This window comes from Eretmochelys imbricata, chromosome 1 (assembly GCF_965152235.1).
Source record: "Eretmochelys imbricata isolate rEreImb1 chromosome 1, rEreImb1.hap1, whole genome shotgun sequence".
Taxonomy (NCBI): Eukaryota; Metazoa; Chordata; order Testudines; family Cheloniidae; genus Eretmochelys; species Eretmochelys imbricata.
In genome coordinates this window covers 64,809,188-64,830,837 of record NC_135572.1, presented here as the reverse complement: position 1 = coordinate 64,830,837, position 21,650 = coordinate 64,809,188, and the positions used below count along the sequence as shown (strand labels likewise).

General features: G+C 45.2%; 1 protein-coding gene across 7 annotated transcripts in view; it reads right to left on the bottom strand.

Annotated features, from left to right (window-relative positions):
* The window catches only part of ELF1 (E74 like ETS transcription factor 1), a 143,024-nt gene that overhangs the window by 19,982 nt on the left and 101,392 nt on the right, over positions 1-21,650 (bottom strand). For all 7 annotated transcript variants that reach the window (XM_077812111.1, XM_077812100.1, XM_077812091.1 and 4 more), the window contains 2 exons: positions 8,869-8,976; positions 8,047-8,211 (listed from right to left, as the gene is read on the bottom strand). In XM_077812111.1, coding sequence (XP_077668237.1) covers positions 8,047-8,211; positions 8,869-8,976 — 273 coding nt within the window. The remainder of the gene's footprint in view (positions 1-8,046; positions 8,212-8,868; positions 8,977-21,650) is intronic.

Here is a 21,650-nt window from a genome sequence, read left to right as displayed (position 1 = left end):
TCACACATTTGGCCTGCAGTGGCTAGAAATACAAAAAAGGAGGGTAGAAGCAGCTCCCTTTCATTGCCTTGCTGCCATCAAACAGGGAGTGACATTAATAGGTTCTGAAAAAGCATCACATCCTTTTTTAGCCAGAAATATGGTGGCTGTGTTTCAAGGCCCCATTGAAGAGTGGGAGGGAGGGAGGGAGGCAGGGAGGGAATAATTACAGCTCCTGACAAGAATGAAGAGCATTCCTTTGAAAAATTTAGAGATCAGCTATTCGAGTAGGATCAAAAATGAAAATCTCGCATATGTATTTCTTAACAAAATCCAGAATCTGTTTCTCTATTGCTCCCCATTCATTTAGATGTCAATTTTTATAGCATTGTGTTTTGGTCCTGAACCCTCAAGACTGAGTTTTCTGACAAATACTAAGCAAATCAGGTATCCTAGTTACCCTTTGGCACTTTAGCAATGTCTAGACACAATGAGGATTTTATTTTACATATTATCTCTGCTCTGTTGAGAAGCAGCATAGTCCAGTGGACTACTCTACTACTAGTAGAGTAGTCCAGCTCTACTACTGACAACATGCATGACCTTGGGCAAGTCATTTCATGGTCCCTCTATTTACCCTCTGACCCTTTCCCAAAGAGTTGGTCTTGCCTGTGTAGCATGCAAGCAATCATCTGCACATTGCCTAGCACAACAGGGCTCCATTCTTGGTTTGGCCTCTAAGTGCTACCATAATACAAATAATAAAATAACTCTGTTACAGAGTCAAGATTTTCTCATTGTGAGGAATTTTCATATTACTTCGTCATTAAACCTACTCACTTCCGAACTGACCTGTCAGTTTTATAGTACCAGAGCAATATCTTCAGGGTTCACATGCTCTGCAATTCAGCAAATGCTGCTCACTGAGGTTTTATAGGAGCTGAGGAACTATGAGTTTTAGCCTATGAAATAGAACCTCATCCTTTACTGGTTGGTGAAGGCCATCTCGGCCTTCTGTTGGCCTGAAAAGTCAATATCCCCTTTGGCAGCGTGGGTAGGCAGGATACCAGCTGGGGTTTTTTGGAAGGCACTGCAAGGCCTCTGCTCAGGCAGCCATCTTTTGACACTGACAATCTTTCTAAGTATCTATATCTGCATGATCTTCCTTCTGGAAAAAGCTTTGTTGAAGCCACTGTGGTGAGGCAACTCTGGCAATGTTTGTTTTCTTCCCCCCATTCACTTAGGATTCAGGGCTGGTTATGGGGCAGAAACCGTACTGATCATGTTGGCCAAAGACGTCATCATAGCTATCAACAAAGGTAACTCTTTCAGTCATGGGTTCTTGACCTTGGGGTCACAACCACCCTTCATTTCTTTATGGCTAGATGCGGAGGGGGGTGAAGTCCTGAAATATTTCTGTTGTCACATGCGGTCAGTATATAACAAAGGTAGAGACCCTTTTGTTTAGATCTTTAATTTAACTGACCATGAGGGATTGCTGAAATGTCTATGGTGCCTACCAGGGTTAGATGGAGTCATCTTGAATAGCTCAGCTACTTTTGTGCAAGAAGTCCTATAAGACTGTTTTGGGTGAAGGCTCTTCTGCCCTGAGGGCTCAGTCAGATGGGGTGCTGAAGGATTCCATCTTGTGTCCCTGCCTGTACGAAATGCATGCAAGCACATTGAGAAGGAGAGCGAGGAGACATAGACTGCAGTGCCTTTAATAAGCTGAGAATGCCAGTTCCACATCAACAGTGGTCTGACTTTGCCAGGAATTAATTAAATTAGGGCTTGAGTGAGAACTAGGTGGTTGAGGTTCAATCTAGTCAAGACTGAGGTAATGTCTGGTAGTTTAATGAAACAACCAGAAGAGCTGACCGTATCATATCATAGCACCTCTGATAGAGGGCAAATCTACAATTTGTTTAAACAGGTTAGCAATTTAGGGGGTCTCAGATCCTTGATTGCCCTAACAGTTTTAGCCAAGAGTGCTCCCTGCTGCGCTATGTCCTGTTCCCCACATCTACTGATGACAGGAAGGCTGTGGCCTTGAATTTTGGAAACAAACCTTGCTGCTAAAATAATCCATGCCTGTCTCATCTCAAGCCTAGACTATTGCAAGGCATTCTACTTGGACGTGACTATATCACAAGACCATCTGGAAACTGAACTTAGTACAGGACACGGGTCCTTGCTTAGTGAATGATATATCACACAGCACACATAACACTGGTACTCTGTAATCCAGCCAGGTGGAGTTTAAGATGCTGGTTTTAACCTATAAAATACTAGTTTTCTGAACCACATTACTCCAAAATTGATGTCTGACATCATCAACATTGCAATCAGTGAAGACACTCAAGCCATCATTCCCCTGGTCAGTTTCCTAATGCATCCTCAGCTCTGGAGCATATGCCCCTCTAGTTCAACAGTCTGAATTTGTAAGTCTTCAAGGTATACCACAAAGCTGGATCAGATGTTGGGTAATTGATATTACTGTGTTTCTGTATAGGCAGTTCAGTATGTATGTGTTATTTTTATTTTTGTAACTCTATTTTAACAGCTGTACAAGCACCTAGATCCAGCAAATTAATAAGAAATTTAAAACAAATTAAACTACAAATTCCATTCAATCAGTTTTAACAACAGATAGCCCAATGAAGCATGCTGCTTTCCCCATTTAGATGTTTATTTAGCTGGACAGATAGCTTACAGAGTCTGCTAAGCAGCCTGCTATCTACTGCAAACCATGTTGTGATAAATACACAAAAACACACAACTATCGGAAATTGAGACTATTAAAACTGCTGTGACAATCAGGCTTTCACAAAGAAGACAGAAACTAAGCTCTTTTCTCATTTTCTTAACAGAAACATTCTTCAAGGCAAACACTTCTCCAATAGCTTCCAGCAAAGAGTGCAGGGTATTTGTAATCTAATGCTAAATAAAACAGAGTACTTTTTTCAAATCTGTCTTAGGGCTTGGCTACACTTGCAAGTTAGAGCGCATTAAAGCAGCCCCGGGTGCCCTATCTCATGACGCATCCACACTGGCAAGCCATGTAGAGCGCACTGACTCCGCGGCTAGAGTGCTCCTGGTACTCTACCTTGGCGAGTGGAATAACGTTTGATGCGCCCCCGCTGGAGCGCCGCAGCACCAGTGTGGACGCCCTGGCCTGTTAGTGCGCTCTGATGAACCTCCAGAAGTGTCCCACAATGCCTGTTCTAGCCACTCTGGTCATCACTTTGAACTCTAGTATCCTGCCCTCAGGTGACCTGCCCTTTAAATTCTCTGGGAATTTTGAAAATCCCCTTCCTGTTTACTCAGTCAGGCGTGGAGTGCTCTCAGCGAATCTTTCCAGGTGACTATGCCTCCACATGCCAGGCGATCCCCAGTGTGGAGCAATGGCGAGGTGCTGGACCTCATCAGTGTTTGCGGGGAGGAAGCTGTCTAGTCCCAGCTGCACTCCAGCCATAGGAATTACGATACCTACGTGCAGATATTAAGGGACATGATGGAAAGGGGCCATGATCGGGATGCACTGCAGTGCAGGGTTAAAGTGAAGGAGCTGCAGAATGCCTACCGCAAAGCCCGTGAGGCAAACAGTCGCTCTGGTGCTGCCCCTGCGACCTGCTGTTTCTACAAAGAGCTAGACGCAATACTGGGGGGCGACCCCACCACCATTCCAAGTACCACCATGGACACTTCAGAGCCCAGTTCAACAAGGGAGGAGGAGGAGGAGGCGGCAAGTGGAAGAGAGGGTGCTGAGGAGGAGGGAGATACCCCAGCATCCCTAGATGCATGCAGCCAGGAGCTGTTCTCAAGCCAGAAGGAAGGTAGCCAGTTGCCATGGCAGATGCTTGTGGAAGGACAAACACCAGAGGAGGTTCCCGGTAAGTGGCTTTTATTTTGAGAATGAAGTTATTCGGTGCGGGCTCTTGGGGTGAGGAGGTTTAGGGCATGCATGCTTACATGTGAAATAGGGCACTGATGTGCTCTCTCACATCGCGGTAATCGGCCTCACTGATCTCTTCAATGTCTCATCCAGAACCTGGGCAATGCGCTTGCGCAGATTTCTTGGGAGAGCCACTGTGGTCCTTGTCCCAGTCAGATTAACATGTCTGCGCCACTGTGCTGTGAGGGGCGGGGGGACCATTGCTGCACACAGGCAAGCTGCATATGAGCCAGGGCGGAAGCCGCATTGTATTAGAAGACCCTCCCTTGGTTTCCAGGTCACCCTCAGGAACGAGATATCTTCCAGGATGAACTCTTGTGGAAAATGTGGGGAGAGTATTCAGTATAGGGGCTCCCTGCAGCTGCTGGCTCTCCCCAAAACACAGAAACCTAGAGGACGGTATGGCTGTGAAACAATCAGCCCTCCTTGACGCAGTACTTACTCACCATTTTGGGGCTCCCGTGGGTTATGTGCGCTCGCTTTGGGGCAGGCAAATTATGCTATTGTGTAGACTGTGCTTGCCCTTAAGTACGGGGGAATCATTGCTCTGTCTGGTGTGAACAATGCTGCCTCTATTAAGTGTTGCATTTTGCCTTTACAGATGTAACCTTGAGATCTCAGCCGTCCGTGTTATCACCGGCCGAAAGACTCCAATGAATTAGGAAGAGGTCATGTAAAAGCAAAGAAGACATGCTACATGAAGTCATGCAGCAGTCCCTTAACGAGAATCAAAAATTGCAGGAGTGGCGGGACAGGGAAAGGAGGATCCGCCAGCAGAATGAGGAGCACCGGCACAAAAGCGCGGAGCTCCAGCCGCAAAGCATGGAGCGGCTGATAAGCATCATGAAGCGCCAAGTGGACTCGAGCCAGGCACTCGTAGCCATACAGGCGGAGCACTCCCGTGCCTACCCCCCCGTGCAGCCCTTGTCCCAAAACTCTTTCCCTTGTGCCCCCATGTCACATCCAATCCACTATCCCCAACATCCAGGTTCTTATCGCCACCAGCTGCCTCCAACACCTGTAGCTTCACCACCCAGCACTGAAAACTACGACCCTTACCCGCTGCACTCAACCCCCATCACCATGCATTATAGCCATCCCGAAGTGCAACACTCATTGTACAGCACTCCAGACATGAAGGCTGAGTATGATAACAGGACATATGCAAATCTGTAATTGTACCATTCCCCACCCCACCCCCTTGCCCTTTCTGTTTCCCAAGCAGTTGTGTTTCTTTTCAATAAATGGATTTTTTGGCTTTGAAAACATTCTTTATGGTTTATTGCATAAAGTAAATGATACCTTAGCCCAGGAAAGAAACAGGCACTGCAAGTCAGTGTAGCAAACACAGATTCCTACTAACATTGGAACCACTGCACTTCACTCCCGTGCAGGGCACCAAACATTACTGGTGGCTTACAGCCTCAAATTGCTCCCTCAAGGCATCCCTAATCCTTGCAGCCCCATGCTGGGCCCCTCTAATAGCCCTGCTCTCTAGCTGTTCCAATCCATGCTTGAGTGAATCTTTCACCCTTCCCTTCACAAATGTTATGGAGGGTACAGCACGCGGATATAATGGCAGGGATGCTGTCACCCACCAGGTCCAGCTTCCCATACAGAGAGTGCCAGCGGCCCTTTAAACGGCCAAAAGCAAACTCCACAGTAATTCTGCATCGGCTCAGCCTGTTGCTGAACCGCTCCTTGCTGCTGTCAAGGTTCCCTGTGTAGGGTTTCATGAGTTATGGCATTAAAGGGTAAGCAGGGTCTCCAAGGATCACAATGGGCATTTCGACTTCCCGTATGGTGATCTTCTGGTCTGGGAAAAAAGTCCTGGCTTGCAGCTTCCTGAACACGCCAGTGTTCTGAAAGATGCATGTGTCATGAACCTTTCCAGGCCAGCCTGCGTTAATGTCAATGAAACGCGCATGGTGATCCACAAGCGCCTGGAGAACCATAGAGAAATACCTCTTCTGATTAACGTACTTGGAGGCTAGGTGGGCTGGTGCAAGAATTGGAATATGCATCCCATCTATTGCCCCTCATGCACGTTACCCTGAGTCATGGTTCTTCTGAGCAGGACGTGATTAACAGCCCTGCAAACTTGCATCAACATGATTCCAACTGTCTATTTTCCCACTCCAAACTGGTTAGTGACTGATTGGTAGCTGTCTGGAGTTGCCAGCTTCCGGACAGCAATAGCCACCCGTTTTTCCACCATCAGGGCAGCTCTCAATCTCGTGTCCTTGTGCTGCAGGGTGGGGGCGAGCTCATCACACAGTCCCATGAAAGTGGCTTTTCTCATCCGAAAGTTCTGCAGCCACTGCTCATGATCCCAGACTTGATGGGATGTGATCCGACCACTCGGTGCTTGTTTCCCGAGCCCAAAAGTGGTGTTCCGTGGTGGTGAGCATGACCGTGAATGCCACAAGCAATCTCATGTCATATGCGTTACTCGAGTTGATATCATCGTCAGAGTCCTCACTGTCAGTTTGGATCTTAAGGAGTAACTCAACTGCCAAACGTGACGGGCTGGCGAGACTCGTCAGCATATTCCTCAGCAGTTCAGGCTCCATTCCCACAGACCAAAAGGGAAGACAGACCGCGCAGTATAAAAAACGTTGAAAGATGACACCAAGTGTGGATGGAAGCACAGGGATTGCTGGAATGCGAACCGATGCATCACAGGGCGTTGGAACAGGACCCAGAATGCCCCGTAACCCCCACCCCCTTCCCACAAGCCACACCGCCAGAATGGGAAAAGGTGCTCTGTGGGATAGCTGGCCATAATGCACCGCTCCCAGTGCCGCTGCAAGTGCCGCAATGTGGCCATGCCAGTGCACTTGTTGCTGTCAGTGTGGACAGACTGCAGCACTTTCCCTACTGCGCTCTCCGAAGGCTGGTTTAACTCAAAGCGCTCTACATCTGCAAGTGTAGCCATGCCCTTAGGTAAATGAACTAAATTAATAGTATAATGCTTGAGCTACTGAAGAAGCAACTACTATAACACTTAAATGACAAAGGCCTTACAACTTACAGTGTGGTTCTGCTTTGAAGAGTGTCTCTATAAAGATGGCATAACAAAGATCCACATTTTGTGGGGTATGATGATTCCATATTATCTATCCCAAGTACTTTTAGAATCTGAGCACATTTGCTTAGTTTATAAGTGTCCTGGACTCACAGGGTCTGGTCTATAACCCAGCCTGTTACCAGTCTCCTGAAAGTGGCCTCTTTAGTATACCAGCGCTTAAGGACTCACACAGTTTCACAGTGGCAGGCCCGTGGCCTCCACGACTCCCAGACTGGGCCTTTGGCACCCACAATCCCAGTCTCTCTGTGTGGAGCCCTGTAGTGAATCCAGCCAACCAAGAGTCCTATGGAAGGCTATACTCTACCCAGGGCCCAATGCTCTCAGTGAGCACTTACAGTGACACAGGCGACCTTTTCAAAACATGGTAACCATTTATTACTATGGCACACTGAATCTGAAAGTTGTTAGGTTAGCACAGAGAGACAGAAGTTAAGCCATAGTCCATCTTGGTCAAACCAGTGCCACAATCAGACAGCCAATCTTTGATGTACTCAATCTCTGGCTCTCTCTTTCTCTTTGCTTTGTCTTCCCCGGTACAACCTCCTGAGCCCACCCTTCTTCCAATCACCTGACACTTTGTTCTTGATCTCAGTTCTCAAGTCCTGCCTGCTGGCAGGCATTTGGTCATTTCTTGGGACATCATCTCTATCTTGCTGGATTTGAGTCAGTCTAAGCCAGCTCTTGCATGACTGTATTTATTCCCCCCAGACAGCAAGGCCACACACATACACACACCTCCTGCCTCCTGTGCTGTTCCAGAAGCATTGTCTACCGAGGAACAATGCAACATACAAAGGGAAACTGAGGCTTCATAAAAATACTAGATAATTCTCACTTTGTCACAACAAATAAAAAGTACTTTTCCCGTACAGCTAGCTGAGTAAGCTTAGTTTATGTTGTCTTGATGCCCATATGTAGCTCTTACTAATGTTAAAGAGCTGCTATATATACACACAAGGAGAAGAAAGCATACCTCTAAGCACTTTCTATTCCAAACTCGCATATCCTGTGAACATCTTACCTTTCTTCTTCTTAGGCTGCTCAAGTTCTGGAGTGTCTGATGATTCAACATAAGAGTCTTGAACTTGGTGAACCTCTACAACCTCAGGGATCCCATCAAGTGTGACAGATACATGAGTAACAGGAGCAACGATAATTTCATCTTCAGATGTACCAAACATATTTGCTTAGGGAAAAAGAAGACTACATTATCAATGCTTTTTACAGAATTAAATAAACTTTTAAAAAACACTTCCAATTATAAGGGAAAATTTCAGTAGGTCAAGTACAGCCATAATAATGTACATAAAATTTATTATTATAATTAAGGTCTTCACAGCAGAATAGGTCAGCCCACAAATGAACAAGTCTGTTCATGTGGTTTGTACATGAGCACACATCATAACATAGTGTAGAATAATTTAATACTTGGAACAGAAGCGAAGGTTGTGATCACAATAGAACATGACATTTTCATTCATATCTAAGGTAACCTGCATTCATTCAGTTACTTTACCAACGTGAAATACAATACCCAATAACCACATAAACTGTAGCATTTCAGCATGATATTAAATTTAAAACCTCACACACACATCCTATTTTATTTCCCTTTCTTTCATGACCTCCAATGTCCAACTCTGAGACTGATCAGCCTATGCTTATGTGAGTCCCTAAGCTGACATGTTGCATGTTGAAGCTACCAACAAAGCCAGCAAGTCTCACCTACTCACACCTTTTTATATTATTTTTATACATATAGGAAAATCCACATTATATTGAATTTCTTCAAATTTGACTTATATTCTTCAATATAAATTTGATTTACTACTGTTAAACTCACTTATTCTTTTTTCATCCAACATAGGACCAGGGGAGTCCATATTGAGAAGCGCCTCAGCAGCTTCAATAGTTTCCATGGTTTCATCTCCATTATGACAAGATGCTTCAACTGAAAGCAAGACAAAACAAATAATTTGTAACAAGGTGAAGCCTGGTCTGAAGCTTTACTAGATATTTGTTCCAATGCATTTTTTTTTAACCAGTATGTCATATCCACATTTAGCTACTACACACTATTTACAAGGGACATCATCATTGGGGAGGAAATACACATTAGAAGTATCTTCATATAGTTAAAGAACTACACTTTTAAAAACAGTTTTTATAAACTATGATATATTCCGCTCCAGCTTTGTCTATACCATCTTCACCCACTGATGAAGTATGTGTAATAAGTACACCCCTGGCTATCAGCTCTGAAAAGAACTAGAGCCGTGGTTTTCAAACTTTTTTTCTGGTGATCCAGTTGAAGAAAATTGTTGATGCCCGTGACCCAACGGAGCTGGGGATGAAGAGTTTGGGGTGTGGGAGGGGGCTCTGGGCTGGGGCAGGGGTGCTGGAGGGGGTCAAGGCTCTAGGATGGGGTCAGGGATGAGGGGTTTGGTGTGCAGGAAGGGGCTCCAGGTTTGGGGGGGGCTCAGGGCTGGGGACTGGGGCATGGGGTTGGGATGTGGGCTTACCTTGGGCGATTCCCGGTCAGCGGCACAATGGGGGTGCTAAGGCAGACTTCCTGCCTGTCCTGGCACCGCGGACCACGCTGCGCCCCGGAAGCGGCCAGCAGCAGGTTCGGCTCCTAGGTGGAGGCCCACCAGCAGCTCCGCGCAGCTCTTGCCCGCAGGTACCTCCCCGCCCCCCAGCTCCCATTGGCCAGGAACCGGTCAATGGGAGTGTGAAGCCAGTACTTCCGGGGTGCAGCATGGTGTAAGAACAGGCATGGACTAGCCTGCCATAGCTGGGCAGCACCGCCAATGGGACTTTTAATGGCCTGGTCGGCGGTACTGACCAGAGCCGCCGCAACCCAGTGCTTTACATTCCACGACTTGGTACCAGGTCGCAACCTGCAGTTTGAAAACCACTGAACTAGAGCACACAGTGTATTCTGCACCATATACGTAAACTGCCAACTTCTTTCTCTGGTGGACCAAAGGGAGCAAATTCCAGAACTGGAAAAACAGTGCCAAGATGCCATGGGGTTCAGGGTGCAATCCAGACCAGTGAGGGTTGTGCCACCACTTGCTCTCCAATCCTGGGTGTCTTAATGTTTTCCTGCTCTAGCTTCCAGCCTAGGATGCTCACAAGCAGCCCACAAGCTTGCAGGTCACACTGTGAAGTGTGTGTGTGCTAAACAGCCCTGGTTCAGCAGCTCTGACCCCAGCAGTCTGTCTACAGCCCCACATAGACTTCTACCAGCCTTGGTTACAACCAGCAAGATGACCCCTACACACTCCCAGTCCCTGATTTCCCCAAAACTGTGCTCTGCTATGTCCAGCCCTTTCCCTGGACAGTTCAGAAAAATAATAGGGTTTGTTTGTCCCTGTAAAGAAGCAAAAACACCTCACATCTTATTAACTTAACTGAGGTAAATACACCCTTCCATTTAAACACAGCACTGTGTTTACTAACAATAGAACATCGGTTAACAGTTGCCAAGTAAAAGGAATAAAGAAAGAAAGGGTTACAAGCAATTAAAAGTGAAGACATGCACCTAAAAGTCTAAAATTCAATCCAGAAAGTTGCAGGCTTTGCTCAAGATGGTTTCTCGCCTATAAGCAGTTTCCAGAGACTTCAAACTGCCCCCTTTTGTTGAAGGGCCTATCCTTCACAAATTCCGAGAACTCTGTTCCCTTGTGTCTGTTTAGTGAGGGATGCCAAAGAGGGACATAAGAACAGTCATACTGGGGTCAGATCAAAGGTCCATCTAGCTCAGTAGACTGTCTTCCGACAGTGGCCAATGCCAGGTGCCCCAGAGGGAATGAACAGTACAGGTAATCATCAAGTGATTCATCCCATGTTGCCTATTTCAAGCTTCTGGAAAACAGAGGTTAGGGACACCATCCCTGCCCATCCTGGCTAACAGCCATAAATGGACCTATCCAACATGAATTTATCTAGTCCTTTTTTTGAACCCTGTTATAGTCTTGGCCTTCACAACATCCTCTGGCAAAGAGATCCACAGGTTGACTGTATGTTGTGTGAAGAAAGACTTCCTTTTGTTTGTTTTAAACCTGTTGCCTATTAATTTCATATTGTGACCCCTAGTTCTTGTGTTATGAGTAAATAACATGTCCTTATTTACTTTCTCCACATGAGTCATGATTTGATAGACCTCTACCATATCCTCCCCCGCCCTGCAGTCATCTCTTTTCCAGGCTGAAAAGTCCCAATCTTATTAATCTCTCCTCATACTGACGCCATTCCATACCCCTAATCATTTATGTTGCCCTTTTCTGAACCTTTTCCAATTCCAATATATCTTTTTTGAGTTGGGGCAACCACATCTGCATGCACTATTCAAGGTGTACGTGTATCATGGATTTATATAGAGGCAATATGATATTTTCTGTCTTATTATCTATCCCTTCCCTAATGACTCCCAACATTCTGTTCGTTTTTTTGACTGCTGCTGCACATTGAGTGGATGTTTTCAGAGAACTATCCACAGTGACTCCAAGATCTCTTTCTTGAGTGGTAATAGATAATTTAGACCCCATCATTTTATATGTATAGTTGGGATTATGTTTTCCAATGTGCATTTCTTGCATTTATCAACATTGGAGCACCCACAGGGGTGCACATTTCAAAGAACCTCAGTTACTACTCAGGGTGAGTAACCTTCTCTTCTTCTTTGAGTGGTGTCCCTGTGGGTGCTCCACTTCCGGTGAATGTAGAGCAGTACCCGTTATGGTTGGGTGGATTTTGGAGTTGCAGGTTTGGCAGTGGCAGACAGTACTGTATAACCTACTATGGCGTCCGCTCTGGTGTCTTGTATGATGGCGTAGTGTTTGGCAAACGTATGGTCCGATGACCACGTAGCAGCTTTGCATATGTCAATAATGGGTACACTGTGTAGGAATGCTACTGATGTTGACATTGCTCGAGTGGAATAAGTTCTGATGCCGTCAGGAGTTTCAACATTGTGAATCTGGTAGCAGGACTTAATATAGTCAGAGATCCACTTGGAGAGCTGCTGTTTCAAAATAGCAGTTCCTTTGGAGCATTCTGCAGTAGATACAAAGAGTCTAGGTGATTTATGAAATGATTTTGTTCTGTCCAAGTCGAAGGCAATCGCCCTTCTAATGTAGAGGCTATGAAGTGCCACTTCCTGTGGGTTTTTGTGGGGTTTGGGGTAAAAAGTGGGGAGGTATATCAGCTGGTTAGGATGGAAAGAGGATACCACCTTTGGCAGAAATTTAGGATGGGGTCACAACGTGATCTTGTCCTTAAAGAAATTAGTGTATGGGAGGGGAGGAGGAGGGGAGTTGGCCACGAGTGCACTTATTTCTCCGCCCCATCTGGCTGACGCGATGGCCATGAGGAATGCAAACTTCCTGGACATGTAGAGTAAGGAAGAGGTGGCTATCTGTTCAAAGGGAGGTCTCATGAGGCCTCTGAGGACTAGGTTCAAATTCCAGGTGGGTGTTGGGAGTGGGTGGACTTCAGAGTAGAGGTTTTGGAGTCTGGTAAGGAAGCGTTTTGTAATAGGGTGTGTGAAGACAGAGGAGCCGTCCAGTTTCTGGTGGAAGGCATTGATTGCTGTGAGATGAACTCTGATGGAGCTGAGTGATAGACCTTTTTTTTTGAGTTCTAAAATGTAATCTAGAACATCGGGAAGGGGTGAGGTGCAGGGTATGAGGGTTTTCTGTAAGCACCACATCAAAAATTGTTTCCACTTTTGAAGCAAGTACAGCAAGTGGAGTTGTATCTACTGTGTAATAACATGTGTCTGACTAGCTCTGAACAGGCTAGTTTTTGCAGTTGGAACCAAGGAGGAGCCAGGCCATCAGATGAAGTTTCTCCAATTGTGGATGGAGGATGCAACTGTCGCTCTGGGAGAGGAGGTCCAGTCTCATCAGGAGAGTTCTCGGAGGGCAGATCGATGTGCAAAGCAGGTAAGGATACCAGGTCTGCCTGGCTCAAGCTGGGGCGATAAGTATCACCTTGGCCTTGTCGTCCCTGATCTTGCAGATGACTCTGTGTATTTGAGGAGAAATCAGAGGGAATGCACACATAAGTGTCCTGTTCCATGGGATTAGGAATTCATCTCCCAGGGAGCTGGTCCTGAGTCCCATTCTGGAGCAAAATAATTGGCATTTGCGGTTCCTTGCTGTGGCGAACAGATCTATCGAAGGAGACTCCCTAAAGGGAAAATAAGTGGGATGCAATTCAAGGATTTAATTCCCATTCGTGTTCCTGTAAAAAGTGTCTGCTGAGAGTGTCGGTGGTGGTGTTCTGACACCCGGGCAGGTATGAGGCCGTGATGTCTATGCAATGTCGTATGCATCAGTTTCAAAGTTTGATGGCTTCTTTGCACAGGGAGTGTGATCCTGCTTCCCCTTGTCTGTTGATGTAGAACATGCATGCAACGTTGTCCGTGAGTACTCAAATAGATTTGTTTAGAATCAATGGGAGGAAGTGAAGGCAAGCGTACCAGACTGCTCTGAGTTCTAGGAGGTTTATATGCAGATGGGCCTCGGGTGCAGACCACCTGCCTTGTGTGGTGTGGTGTTGCAGGCGTGCACCCCAGCCTATCAGGGAGGTGTCTGTGGTGAGCATGAGCACTGGGGGATTTTAGCAAAAGGGAACTCCTACGCATATATTCTCCCTTTCCATCCGCCTGTACAGGAAGTTCAGCATGTTTGCAGGTAGAGTTACCATCATGTGGAGGCTGTGCTTAACGGGTTTGTATACCGAAACAGCCAGCCCTCTGAGCACCTCATTTGTAGTCTGGCATGTTTCATCACAAACGTGGTAGCTGCCATGTGGCCCAGAAGTTGCAGGCATGTTCCGGTTTTGATCCTTGGGTAAATGGACACCATGTGTATGAGCTGTTTGATCTTGAGGAACCTGGCTTGCGGGAGGAAGGCTCTGGCAAGGGTCGAGTCCAGGTAAGCCCCAACGAATTCTATTTGCTGTGTAGGCATCACAGTGGACTTTTGGAAGTTTATTCGCAGTCCAAGCCTTTAGAAAAGAGTGATGGTTGACTGCGTGGCCGTTTGCGTTTCTTCCTATGATCGGCCCTTGATGAGGCAGTCATCCAGGTATGGGAAAAATATGGTCTCTTGTTTGCGCAGGTGGGCCGCCACCACTGCGAGAGTCTTGGAAAACACTTGCGGTGCAGTGGAGAGACCGAATGGGAGCACTCTGTATTGGAAGTGAACTGCAGGAATCATCTGTGTGCTCGGTGTATTGAGATATGGAAATATGCATCTTGTAGGTCGAGGGCTGAGAACCAGTACCCTCATTCCAGCGCCGGTATTATCATGCCCAACGTCACTATTCTGAATTTTTGGGAGCAGGTGAATTTGTTGGGTTGTCGCAGGTCTGGAATGGATCGCCATCCTCTGCTTTTCTTCTGGATCAAGAAATAGTCGGAGTAAAATCCCTTCCCTCTGTGTTGTCTTGGAACTCATTCCACTGCACCTAAGAGGAGTAGGTGAGTTACTTCTTCCCAAAGTAGGTGTTTGTGAGAGGGGTCGCTGAAGAGGGACGGGGAAGGGTGAAGAGTAGGGGGCCATAAAGTAAATGGGATGGAATAGCCCAACTGCACTATTTCCAGGATCCAGCGATCCTGTGTGATGTTTCGCCAAGCGTGGTGGAAGCATTGGAGGCCATGGCCAAAAGGGCAAGTAGGTGCTGGTGGTAAGGAGTGGTCACTCAGACCTTCGACCAAGACTTCAAAATTGCGGTTTGTTGCCTGACGGGTGGGACACAGGTTGTTCCGACTGGGTTTTTCGATGTCTGTTAGGCTTGCCACGGGACCTCCCAGTATCATACTGCTTGGACTGTGCAGTTGTATTCAGGCAATAGCTTCAGGCAATAGCTCTGGTAAGGCTGGTATCTTTATCTCTTGGAAGGAGGGGTGTAGATCCCTAGTGTTGGGACGGTAGCCCTGGAATCTTTCATCATGTGAAGGACTTCATTGGTTTTCCCAGAAAAAAGTTTGTCTTTGTCAAACAGTAAATCCTCCACTTTGGTCTGCAGCTTTTTAGGGATGCCAGATGAGGAGAGCCAGGCCATACGTACTACCACCGCAGTAGCTGTGGTGCGAGCTTCGGTGTCAGCCATGTCCAGAGATGCTTGAAGTACTATTCTGGATATTAGCTGTCCCTCTACAAGGACTGATTTAAAATCCGCTCTTCAGTCCTCTTGGATGTTGGAGGTAAATTCAAAAAGTTTGTTGTAATTATCAAAGTCATAGCTAGCGAGAAGAGTGGTATAGTTGGCAATTCTAAATTGGAAAGGAGAGGATGTGTAAACCTTGCGACCTAAGAGGTCAAGGCGTTTGAGGTCTTTTTCCTTGGGTGTGGACCGGTAATGAGGTTGTTTAGCCCTATGGTTAGCTGCTTCAACCACGAGGGAGTTGGGCTGCGGGTGTGAGAATAAAAAGTCCATGCCCTTGGCTGGGACATAATATTTCCAGTCAGCCCTTTTACAGGTTGGCAGGATGGAGGTTGGTGTCTGCCAGATAGTGTCAGTCGGTCCTAATATGGCATCGTTTATGGGGAGTGCAATTTTTGAGGACGCCGAAGGTTGGAGACTCTTCAAGAGTTTATGTTGATTCTCCTGTACTTCCTCCAATGGAATGTCCTGGCTGATTGCAACCCTCTTAAATAATTCCTGAAATTGCTTGAAGTCATCTGTCATAGTTGGTGGAGGTAGCATGACAGCTTCATCAGGCGAAGAAGAGGAGTTGCGTTTGGGCGACTCCATGTCAGATGCTGGCTCTTCCGCCACTTCCTCATGTGACTGCTCAAGGGCTCTAGCTGCGGATGGCATTGGCGATCCAGGTGGAGAGAGGATCTGTGCTCTATGGGGTGAGGAGGTGCAGGAGTAGTGGGCCTTCCAGGGTGCCCATGGGTCCCAAGACGCCCATTGCATGGGGTATGGTAGTTGAGGTCCCATCCATGGGGGAACAAACCATGGGAATTGGGGTTGGTCCTTGTGATGCACATTCCTGTGAGGTGGTCTTTGTTGTGATGGAGGAGGGTCGGGTGGAGAAAAGACTGTGTCTCTGTGGTCATCGTCATTGCTGTCTGTGAAGACAAGGCATTCAGCAGGAGAGGGTGGCTGGATCAAGAGTGAGCCCTCCGTACTGAGCAGAGGCGAATCTGGCACCAGGGCCACTGAGATGTCTTAATGTGTTAGAAGTTGTGTCTGTGCCAGAGGGTGCGGCACCGAGAATTTAGAGTCAGAAGCCATTGGTTTAAGTAGTTTGTCTCTGGTCTTGGCTGGGGCCGGTGGTCCAATGGTGGCACTGCCAGCCAGTGCCGGATGGTGTGTCAGTACTGGTGGAGTCGCCAGTGGCAACAGCACTGTTGTTGCTGGGCGTCTGTGCGCAGATGGCACCGAAGCCAGTGTGGTGCCAGCGCCTTTGGTGCTGGCCGTTACATGGTCTTAACTCCTTACTTTTCTGCACTATATGCCCGGTGCCAGGAACATCGCAGGTGCTGATCCTTAAGGCAGTTGGCACCGCTGGCAAGGCCCTCGCTGGGGACTGTTTCTTTTTGCCCGTTTCCCTGTGTGGGGAGGTCAAGGCTCTCTTCCTCCTCTTGTGGGAAGGTGGAGCCGTGCTCTTGGTCGGTTCCAACCTGGTTGGAGAGCAGCTAGGAGAGGGTTTTGTTCTGCCTGTCTCCAAATCAGGTTGGAGGGATTTCTCCATAAGAATCTCCTTTAAATGGACACCACTCGAAGATCATCATCTTGTTCTAGTGACTTATTACTGTTTAATTTATCACTTTGTTCCAAATCTTCCTCTAATTACACCTTGTTCCTCAGATTTGTCACTTAAAAATAATGGCTCAGGTTTGAGAATCTCCCTCACATCCTCAGCTGTGAAGACCAATGCAAAGAACTCATTTAGTTTCTCTGCAATGGCCTTATCGTCCTTGAGTGCTCCTTTCGCATCTCGATCTTTCCAGCAGCCCCACTGGTTGTTTAGCAGACTTCCTGCTTCTGATGTACTTTTAAAACATTTTGTTATTACTTTTTGAGTCTTTGGCTAGCTAGATGATCGAGATGCTAAAGGAGCACTCAAGGATGATAAGGCCATTGCGGAGAAACTAAATGAATTCTTTGCATCCGTCTTCACAGCTGAGGATTATATTTTTACACTTCACTTGCCAGATTTTATGCTCTTTTCTATTTTCCTCAGTAGGATTTAACTTCCACTTTTAAAAGGATGCCTTTTTGCCTCTTACTGCTTCTTTTACTTTGTTGTTTAGCCACGGTGGCACTTCTTTGGTTCTCTTATTATGTTTTTTAATTTGGGGTATACATTTAAGTTGAACCTCTATTATGGTGTCTTAAAAAAAGTTTCCACGGCTTCTGTCTTTTCTTATATCTTCCAAAGTTAAATGACTTTATTCCATGAGGCAGGATGACCTCATTCTGTTCTTCCCTTTCTGTGGGTTTCCCATCCCCCTGTATGTAAATGAGTTGCCACTGTTTTGATTCCACCATGCTTTAATTTACATAGGAGACAGGTAAATAGCTGCCTTCTCTCAGCGGGAGAGAAGATGTTTTTTCCTGTTTAGCCAAAGACTTTAAAGCATATCATCATTAAATATCCATATTTCCACATATAGTGTTAATGACATTTTAGAAGAGACTTCACTCTATACACTTTAATAATAAAGTAAAATTGTATACAGTCAGTTGATTCAATTGCTTATCACTTGAGGTTCAGCCCCCGTCTTTACAGACCAGTACATCTTTTAAATGAATTCTGCTGATGGTTACCCACCCCCTCCAAAGTAACGTTTATTCAAGCTGTGAGAAAGGCAACCTAGAGTTTGGTGGTGAAGGAAGCTCTACACTCTTTCTTCCCCCCCTTGTTATCTTACTAGCTTTGATTATCTATTATGTAAAAATGGACCTTTATTGCCTTTGCCTGAATTCTGGGCTGGTTAGAGAATCAAATATATGTTTCTTTGTCTAAAGCAGACAACTCCCAACTCCTCCTGGTTTAAATACACTTTAATCATAATTCCATCTTATATCCATTACTCATTAATGCACATCACATACATACATCACACAAGAATATTAATGATCAGTGAGATAGTAGTTTTCAAATATACATCAGAAGACAAATTTTGTACAAAGATTATTACAATAGTGCATAGGGTGTAAATATAGGAGTGCTTAGGGTCACAAAATTACCCTGCTATCCACCTCCACTAAGTTCACCTCCACTAAGGGCAGACAGCAAGACGTTCCACCCAGTCACAGCTTCCAAAAGAGAGCATAGGTAGTCTTGAGACATAGTTTAATCCTAGACCATTCAGAGCTTTTGAAATTATAACCACACCTTGATTTGTATGCCTCAGGAGCAGGGTGTGAACCAGTGCAACATAGAATTAAATACGCAATGCCAAAACAGATTTTTAAACAAATTTGGTTAATGGCATATCTACTACTACTGACCGGTGACTTGGCAGGAACTAGTTCTCGTAAGCATGGCCATCATAGACTTCAGTCACCAATTGAAAAATAAAGGGGTGAATGTTTACACACATATGTGTGACCGCGCACACAGATAATTGTCTAACCTCTCCACGGGTCTTGCAATCACAAATCAATAAGAGCTTTGCCACCTGAAACAGTTTTGGGCTCCATGAAGTTCAGGCTCTGATCTGGTGGGCCCACCTCACACAATTCACTGAAGTCAATGAAAGAGAATTTGAAATTGCAGGCCCTCAACCACGATGTTCACAGGAAGCCTGAGCAGAGCACTAGTATTCAATCTAATGTAAAAACAAAAAGTTTGACTGCATCACTTGAACAAGAAAAATACTAATAAGTAGTGAGGAAATAAACAGACGTTTAAAAAGTAAGATAAATCTAACTAGCAGGGGAAAAAGTAGGAAGAAACAATTAATTTGAGGGTCTGACTAAACCCATAATGCAAAGTTTATTGCAATTTTGCCCTCTTACACTGCAAAGCAAGGGATTGGAAAAATAACTCAGCTGCTTACAGATCATTAATGAAAGCAGCTTTGCAAGACAGTACCTGCCCAGGAATATAATTCATTTTGACAGTCAAGTATATTATCAATAGTGTTTTAATGATCATTGTGGTAGAAAGCTCATTTGGTGCTTGATCTGATAAAATTTCATAACAATTTTGCAACACTCAACTGGAATAATTTGGATAATTTAATGTTATCTTTTAGGAACGACTGCCTATTGGATGGGGTCTATAGCAAAGGCTTAATTAATCCTCTACTTCCAAACTCAGACCTGTACTGGGGAATTCTCTTACATTCTTCTTCCCACTTCCAGGATTTGTCAAAGTGATAAAATATTTGCATTAGTATTTCCCTCCCCAGGGCCCCAAACAGCCCTTACTTTTTCAGTTCTGTAATTAACCTCACTCACACTTTTCCTCCACTTTTACTTGGATGCGGTAATCAGTAAATATCACTAAAAGAAGGGGGAAAACAGGCAACACAATACATAAGTACAAGAAAAACTCTTTTCTTCCATAAAAGCAAAATATCTGAAAGTATTTGAAAGTAGTGGCATTTATACTATTATTTGTATTGCAGTAGCACCAAATGGCCCTAGTTCCATTGTGCTAGGCACTGTACAATCACATAACAAAAAAAGATGATCCTTACTCAAAATGTTTACAATCTAAGTGGCAACACTATTGCAACACAGATCACTCAAAAATACTGATGTAATCACTTGCTCTTCAGTTCTTAAAATATATTTTAATTGAGTTTTCAATTTTTAGCTACCACTATATTGAAAAAAAAAAAACACTCCACAGTGATAGAGTCATCCTAAATATTATAACTACCATGAACATAAGTTCCAAAAAGCAGCTTTTGCCAGCTTACCTGACAGGGTTCACATGGAAACAGTCCTTAAGCACAGTGAGTGTGCTGCAACTCAGTGGGAAAGGGACTTGTGTTGGAAGAACGTGGTATCCATTTTAAGGGTCAGATCCCCAGCTGGTGTAAAATGGTCAAAGCTCCTTTGAGTTCAGTGGAGCCACAACAATTTATACCTATGATTCCTATATTCTTATCAATACATTCTGAGGAGGAAAGATTTATTTCTTCCTGGATAATAGTTTATTCTTGTGCATCGAAGCAACAGTCATAGCAGAAAGTATATCGATGTCTCCTACTAACTGAACATTTTAATCTTGAATCCTAGTAAGGTGAATTCTCTGTTAGGACCTCCAAAAGGCAGAAAGGTCATAGCTGTGTTTTCTGTGTAGTGGTACAGCATAAAATTTATTAAACTGAAGAATAAAACAATTGTTTACTCTAGAGGCTTTACACTAGATCACTCTGTAGACAGAAAAGCCTACCCATAGAGTTATAGGAACTGTCATACTTCTAAAAAACTAGCTACCCTCATTTTAGTGGAGTTACTGTTGATTTACTTTAGTGTAAGTTAAAGGAGAATACTAATATACTGCATAGGTATAAAAGTGAATTTTAAATCACCTGTAACTTAAAATATATTTCAGACTTTTCTTGTAACTATTCCTCAGTAAGGACTAGCCACATGTGATGTTTAGTACTTAAAGGTTCAAGCTTTGTTGTTTTTATGATCAAAAAAGTCTTAGGGAGAAGTCTAGTCTTTAAAATGGGAACATTGACCACAACTGCCTAATACAAAAAATGGCTAAATAGAATATGCACAAACTTTCAAAGTAAAATAATATGCTTCTGTGTTAACACCGAACATATGAAGTTAAAACCCAGAGGAATATGTCAGGGAAAGTAAAAAGCAACTGAAAAACAGACCAAGTTGTTACTTAAATGAGATCAGGAGTTCTGAAACTGGGGGTCATGTCTCCTCAAGGGGTCACAAGGTTATTACATGGGAGGTTGCGAGCCGTCTATCTCAACCCCCAAACCATCCTTCGCCTCCAGCTTTTAGAATAGTGTTAAATATAAAAAAATGTGTTTTTAATTTATAAGGACATCACACTCAGAGGTTTGCTGTGTGAAAGGAGTCATGAAGGCAAAAGTTTGAGAACCACTCAATTAGATGCTTGCATTTCACACCCAGGCTACTGAAACGTGCGGAACATGGTTTGTCCTTCTTAACACTTGCAGTTACACGGTGCTGGGCACCAATACAGCTGCTCCCGTTGCTGACATCTGTCAGCAATAGGTAGATTATTGCTAGTGTGGAAAACACAGCAATGAAGGATAATGCAGGGTCAGGAGGGACCAGGGACACACACTCACACACACACGCTGACCCCAGAGCAGGACAGAGCAGGAATTCCCCCACCCAGGTCAGTGTTCCTTGAAGCCTGGTATCTGCTGTAACTAACCAATCCAGTGGGGAAGGCTACGGCCGCTTCCTCGGTCAAGCCCTGTCCCAGCACTACCCTGGGGCGGGGCACCTGGCTGCAGCTAAGCACAGAGCTAGTATAGCCTGTAAGGGCGGGTGGAGGCAAGGGGTAACCTCCCTACAGTGCCCCAAGAGGGAAGGAGGTAGGAGCAGGGAAGCTCCCGCCCGGCGCTGCAGAGCTCACTAGTCCCAGGAGTTGGGGCATGAGGAATAGTTTGCAGTTCTGTCCTCCTGCGA